General features: G+C 36.5%; 1 protein-coding gene across 1 annotated transcript; it reads left to right on the forward strand.

Annotated features, from left to right (window-relative positions):
• Positions 1–1,752: 1,752 nt before the first annotated feature.
• Positions 1,753–5,087, forward strand: LOC113114802 (high mobility group protein B1-like). Its single transcript, XM_026281837.1, has 5 exons — positions 1,753–1,908; positions 3,470–3,625; positions 3,766–3,911; positions 3,993–4,167; positions 4,276–5,087. Exons 2-5 carry the CDS (start codon positions 3,479–3,481, stop codon positions 4,405–4,407), a joined length of 600 nt encoding a protein of 199 aa, XP_026137622.1. The 5' UTR covers positions 1,753–1,908; positions 3,470–3,478; the 3' UTR covers positions 4,408–5,087.
• Positions 5,088–7,171: the final 2,084 nt, after the last annotated feature.

Raw genomic sequence — 7,171 nt, forward strand, 5'->3', positions numbered from 1 at the left:
TCCTTCTCAGTCAAATGGTTCTGAAGAGGAGAACTGCCACTAAAACATTTCATTTGATCTGCAGCATGCAACAAGTATGGTACATTATAACCATCATTTACTCACCCTAATGTTTTTTCAAACCTTATTTTGACTTATTTTTCCCAAGTAATTTTTGAAGCTTGACGGTCCCAGTACACACACACACTTTCAAATTATACATCAACAAGTTAACAAACACAGCAAATTACAATATATGCTGTTTACCTGGTTTGTGTGTGGATTGTTTGTTTGGTTTCTTGATGCTGTGGCAGACCTTATGCAAGCTGTCTTTGAAACAGGCTTCCTGCTGAAATCTTATCACTTGCAGTTGCTCCCACCGAATCTACCAGTGCACATGAACTTCTATAGATATTGCCCTTGTGTTTAAAACAAGTAAAAAAGTTAGATGAGTCATGCTTCTGACATTTGCATCACATTTCTGAAATAATAATAGTTATAATAATAATAAAATATCATCTTGGAGTTGGAATAGATGAGATGAATCTATAGAAGAAATCTTGCAATAAAAAAAGAAATTGGGATTATACTAGTCCATGAGATCTGTATATTTTCTCACGTTTTCCCCCTTAGTAAAAAGTGCTAAAAGGGTCGTTAACGTTAGAGAAACAGAAAAAAATCATTCTTTAAGATTTCTCCTCAACCTAGGAGTTAGTTTGATTTTATAAGGGCGTAGCGCCGCTCAGTGGAAAACATGGTGCATTTCAAGATCACAAAAACATACATAAGCAACAAATGAAAATTTTATCTGAAAAATAATACATATAGCCTCTCAAGAAAATAAAAGAACCAATTATAACGCAGCCTACATAGCAAGTATTGTCCGATTTCTGTTTTAAAAACAACAACAAAAAAGTGTTTTTGATATGTTCACTACGATAAATGTTGTCAATGAGGAATAAAATATTAATAATAGGCCTATTCATTATTTTCTATGTTGTTCTTTCAGGATTTTTCAAGTCATAAATTTCAGGTGATTTATGTTTATTAAATCCTGGTTATACTATTTTGAAAAAAAAAAAAAAAAATCATTGGATTTATTCATTAATTTATATTTAACTCGGCCAAGGTTTGTTGAATGGACATTCCGTGCATGGGTCAAATTTAGCCTTTGTGCGATTTTAAACAGAACCGAATTAACCGGCAAAATAAAATACAATATTTACATTATTATTATTATGTGTGTGTGTGTGTGTGTGTGATGAACGTGTGACATGCGAATATACAATTAAATGATAAACACTGACAGTACATGTGCTTTGTGTACCCACCAGAAATGCTCGAGCGGCGTCTTTTTTCCTCACTGAAATGCTATTGAAGCGTTCCTAATCTGTTATCCAGAATGACATTAATGTACTTTGCAAAACTCATAACGTTCAATAAATATAGTAGTAGGAAGTGTACAAGTATGCACTGTTAGTACTGTTATACACTTTTCATCTTTTTTTCTTCCTACAGTTATTAACGCGCAGTGAAATCATTGAAATACCATGTATTCAAAGCAAATATTCGTTATACAATATGAAACCTTTACTTAAACAACAACTTTCTGCTTACATGTAACGTTACTACAGTAAGTACCCTGCTTGTATCAGTGGGTGGTTTTTCATATTCACGCGCCGTTGAAAAAATATGACGTTTCGCCGATGAACAGCCAACCACACATCAGCTCTCGTAGCGGCTATGGTGTGCTGACAGCCAATCACAGACGCTCAAGACTTGGTGGTAGCCAATAGGATTCTTGACTGTATACCCTGTCTCTCGTGAGCGGAGGGTTCTGCACGCACTTGGAAGAGCGCGCATCGGTGTTATTGTACTTCAAAGCCCCATTATCTAGGCATCCACAGAGTCTGCAAATAGAGAACGCTGGTGAGTTTTGCAAAAATATGCTTGTCAGGGCCTAAATTACCTCTTTTCCCCCGTATATTTCCAACCTATTTTCTCTTTGGCAGTTGGGTATTTAGTGAAGGCAGAGTGTCAGAATCTATTCACCAGTCGTTCAGTCAATGCGCTTAGTAACGTTACCATATTGAAATGTCCTGACTGAAAATATCTTCTGAAGATAAAAAAATATTGATTTTCCTTTTGGAATGACAGTAACTTTATTCTAACATTCTTCAATGAAATGGGTTGTAATATTTGTCAGGTAGCCATCCCAGCTAAAGCAGTTAGCTTTTTGGGGGTCTCAGTTAAAGCTGTTATTGTGTGAGACAGTGACGTGCGTGACTAAAATAACACCTAAAATAAATTTACCAGTCCCGAGGGAATGTAACGCTACTAGTAATTTTGTGCATTTTCTCCCTTGCCCTTCAGAACGGGACGTTGTGCGGCCGTGTTCAGTAATATAATATGGCTGGCTTGCGGAGGATACTTGCATTGAGTGGCGGGGGATGGAGACTGACGGGGTGTAAGCGCCATTCAACTAAACTAATAACATAATTCAGCCAAGCTCGTTCGCGCTGCTTTTTAATCTCGTACGAAAGCCAGATTGTCTATTTGAGTGAACTCTGGTGTTTTCCAAGGAAAAGCGAGTAAGAAAGAGGGGTTAATATTCTATTTATATTGTTTCACACCGCTGGTGTTGTGTGTATGCGGCTCTGGCTGGCAGACATAAAGGGAGAGAGTGAGGAAGCCATGTTGGCTCTGCTAGCTGTGCTCATGTGGCTCCAGTTGAACGGCGGGCTTACGAGAGCGAAACTCCCATTGCACAGCGCTTATAGCTACAGACACTGTGTCCATACAGAGGGACTTCTTCCATAGGGGGAGGCGATGATATAGGAAAGCGGCGGGCCAGGGGCGAGAAACGGACGAAGTGCGGTGATTTTGGGTCCTCAAAATTACCCAGGAATGTGGGAGGAGACAATTGAAGGGGACTTTCTCTCATGAAGACGGCTTTTTCAAAATGGAAGAAGAAATATTATTGTTGCACTGTTTAGGCATTTTAAGGCGGGCCCTATGTAATATATCTGCCCGCTCTTGGGCGATGCTGCCAACAATCTTCAGTTGATGGAAAATACACATTTAGGAGAAAAAAAGAAGGAAAAAAATGTGGGCATGAATATTAACCCATTAAATATGTGTTTTTTATTCACGAAATGGAGGATGTCCTTGTCTTTCACCCTGAACTTGAGGCGGTCTTTGTGCATCTTCCTGTCCATTTCAATAATGTGATTTAACTGCACGTTTTATCATACTGATTCATTATGTGCCTCGCTACGTAATAATGATATATATAAAAAATAAAATACAAAAATCTTTATATATATATATATATATATATATATATATATATATATATATATAATTACATACATCTGGGAAGTGTTAGCATCAACATAAATTAAAAAATGCATGTAAAAAAATCCAAAATGCAAAAAAAGAGTATAGCGTGACAGTTTCATTTATTTGAGAATATCTTTTTTTTCCCCAGAGGGTAAAGATGGGTAAAGATCCAAGGAAGCCCAGAGGAAAGATGTCCTCTTATGCCTACTTTGTGCAAACCTGTCGTGAAGAACACAAAAAGAAACACCCCGAAGCCTCTGTAAACTTCTCTGAATTCTCCAAGAAGTGTTCAGAGCGATGGAAGGTACTGAAGGTTCTGAAAAAACGCTGATAAATATTATGACGTGTTATTATGGAAATGTTGTGCTCTTAAACTTATTGGGAAAAAACTGCTCTTTATTGTACGTTGCACTTTTTGATGCAGCCTTTTCTCATTCTAAACAGACAATGTCTGCTAAAGAGAAGGGCAAGTTTGAGGATATGGCCAAGCAAGATAAGGTTCGCTATGAGAGAGAAATGAAGAACTACATCCCACCAAAGGGTGAGAAGAAGAGGCGATTTAAGGATCCCAACGCGCCTAAAAGACCACCGTATGTTCACTCCATGCACTCCTATTGAAAATATAACATATTTCAAGATAGTTTGGTTTAATGAACCCCACCCTATCCCAGGTCAGCATTCTTCATTTTCTGTGGTGACTACCGCCCTAAGATTAAAGGGGAGAACCCAGGTCTCTCCATCGGAGACATTGCCAAAAAGCTTGGAGAAATGTGGAATAGCTCAGCGGCTGAGGTGAAGCAGCCCTATGAGAAGAAAGCAGCAAAGCTTAAGGAGAAGTACGACAAGGTAAAGTTCCTTTTGTCTTTCCGTCTTGAACAGTTTTAAACATTCTCAAACTTCCTACACTGTAGATGCACCCTGACCTATTTATTAATGTTTTTTTGTCTTCTGTAGGATATTGCCCTATACCGCACAAAGGGAATCGCAGGCTTGTCCAAAAAAGATGGTGGGGAGGATGATGATGAGGATGAAAATGAAGAAGAAGAGGAGGAGGAGGAAGACGACGAGGAGGAGGATGATGAGTAGATCAGCTACTGATGTAGCAGCCTAGGTTCTTGTTCATGCCATAAACCCAATTGTACACGATTCACATCTTCAAGCGTAATACAGCAGACACAAGAATCGTTAGGCTGTGTATATGCAATGTTTTTAAGATGTACAGTGTTGTTCTCCTTTTGTAAAGTTAACACTATGTGTCTTCAGTCTTATGATTTTTTATCTTTGTTTCCGTTAGTGGTAGTTCTTGCCAGGAACAGTTTATGGTTGAATGATATGAATTGAACTGTTTCTCTGAAGTTGCATAGCACAGTTATCTGGTTTCTGTAGATCTGTAGTGCATCATATTAGTTTTTAAAAATATTTTTCGTATTTGCCGTCATAAGGTCCTTTAACTGTACTTTGAATACCACTCTAATTACAAGAATGCAGCTTTGTTTGACATCTAAGAATGTGTCTGAAGTAAACATTTCCTTTTTTTTTTTTAGAAAACTGTCCTGTTTTTTTTTCTTCCATAGCTACTGTATTGACTGCGATTGTGCATAATATCTGCAGTGATTGTATCAATGATGAGCGATTCTTCCTCATCTAAGAAGTGTAATTGGTCGATGTATGCGTTGTATTATGAACTGGTTCTTTAATATTGCAATATCAAAAGAAATGATCTGCATTAGCCGATTAAACATTTTAGCACTTTTGGGACTCTGAAAGTTTTTGATGTGTCTAGTTATGTGCAATATAGATCATAAAGTTGCTTCACACATAGATCTTCAACATTTTTGCATTAAGCTCTGGCATACAAATGGCTGTTGTGTAATAGAACATGTCAAAAATTAAGATTTAAGACAGTCTCTTATCAGACAGCATAAACGTAACCTGAAAATCTAAATGTTTTGGTTAATGACCTGAAATAAGCAATTGTGGAATATGTAAATAGAGCGACACCCTGAGGCCGTCATGTGTAACTGCTTTGTTTACTATTACTACACGCATCGATGATGTCATCTTATTCAGGTTTCACCTTGATGTCTTCTACAAGGACCAATACTGCTAGAAAGGACAAAATAAAAATGGCAATATATTCTACTCAAAGCATTGTAACTGCATTTTTGGGTTAAATTACTTCTAATATTTATGCTTGCATAAATAATTAAACTTGCTATAATTTGTAAACCAAGCAGTACGGTCTAATTTACTATTAATTGCTTAAAATTAAGTGAAATACATGGAAGATGGGAACCCCCCCCCACCTCAACACTGTTAAAAATTAAGCGGCTTCAAAAGGTTATTCGCAACGATGCCACAGAAGAACCATTCTGCCAAAGGTTCCAACTCTTTCTTACCTTTTTATAACCTGAACCACCTTCTTTTGCCACAAAAAAACAACATTTTTTTAAACAGAAAGGTTATTCAGATATGAAAGGTTCTTTATGACATCATTTATTTAGACAAAAAGGTTCATTATGACGTACCTTTATTTTTAAAGGTGAAGGATAGAAAAATAAGGCAAGACTGTTGTAGATCCACCAGAGGGCGCTTGAGGGACGCAGTTGATGGTTATTAGACCCTAATCAGTTTGAATAATGTGGTTAATGGAGCCTTTTGATTGCAATTGACAAAGCAGTGAAGCAAAGAAAGTGCCTCTGGGTTTTAAATTCGATTTGAAACTACTTTAATATTTTTTTAAATATATAGTTAATCGCAACACTGACCCAAACTAATAGTGACATCTTGTGGTATGATCAAATATAGAGAAAAATATTAGCCATCTAGTGGCCATTTCATTTCTCTCCGCCACCCACCAGAGCCTTCCAAATGTCAGGCTTTGCTTTAGGAAACAAGGAAGGCCTTTACCTTCTTACCTTTTGATACCGTTGACTGTTCAATTGAAATATTAATAAATTAATTTAGTTAAATGTGAATATTTTAACACTTGTGTGACACATGTGTGGCATAGCCAGCTTACCGACCCATCAGCCAAATCAAGAGGAAAACATCAGAAAATAATGTTAAAAACAAGGTAGACTGTTTATTTATTATTCATATACTTTAATTCAGTTTAAAATCAGACCAGTGAAATACTGATGAATCAACATTGTACATTTACCAATAGCGACTTAATCATCAATATTGTTTATATCTGTATGTAAAACAGTGTTTGAAGAGCATAATAATTTTGTTACATTGGCGCCATCTGTTGTCAGATCTTTAATATTTCATTTGCTTATATCCTACACTCTCAGATCATGACCGATTCCAGGGGTTTTATGGAGCACAACTATGAGTTTCATAATCAATAAAATCTCAAAGATGAGGTGAACTGTGTTTTTATACTGATTGGAATAACTATATTTTGTATCTGGGTATTTGTTTACTATACACCTTGTGTACATGCTCATTCATACAGTATTGTGAAAATGAAGACACCTTCTAGATCAATCTCATAACATTCTTGGTTTATGAAAGGTTGGAGGATCTGAAAAGGATCTGAAAAGGATCTGAGAGGAGTTGGTGACTGCCAATGCTCAAAAAATCCTGCAGAAAACAACTGGTCTGGATACCAAAAAAAAAAAAAAAAAGCAAAAATGAAGATAAAAATCAGTTTATCAACTTGTAAATATTACAGTACAAAAACATATATCATATGCAAAGATAATTAATTAATACAAAATGTGGCTTCATAAATATTTCACAGTAACCTTAAGTAGGTTTTACATTTGGAGGGAGTGAAACTCTTCTGTCCAGTGCAACTCTGTAAAAAGAACATCATGAGACATGTTTGGTGCTTAGATGG

The sequence above is a fragment of the Carassius auratus genome, chromosome 15, assembly GCF_003368295.1.
Source record: "Carassius auratus strain Wakin chromosome 15, ASM336829v1, whole genome shotgun sequence".
Taxonomy (NCBI): domain Eukaryota; kingdom Metazoa; phylum Chordata; class Actinopteri; order Cypriniformes; family Cyprinidae; genus Carassius; species Carassius auratus.

Excerpts from the sequence above, each read along its gene's own strand:
- LOC113114802 (XM_026281837.1), top strand. The coding sequence starts at position 3,479 with ATGGGTAAAGATCCAAGGAAGCCCAGAGGAAAGATGTCCTCTTATGCC. Across the intron at positions 3,626-3,765 it reads AGTGTTCAGAGCGATGGAAG|ACAATGTCTGCTAAAGAGAA; the intron begins GTACTGAAGGTT and ends CATTCTAAACAG. Across the intron at positions 3,912-3,992 it reads AACGCGCCTAAAAGACCACC|GTCAGCATTCTTCATTTTCT; the intron begins GTATGTTCACTC and ends ACCCTATCCCAG.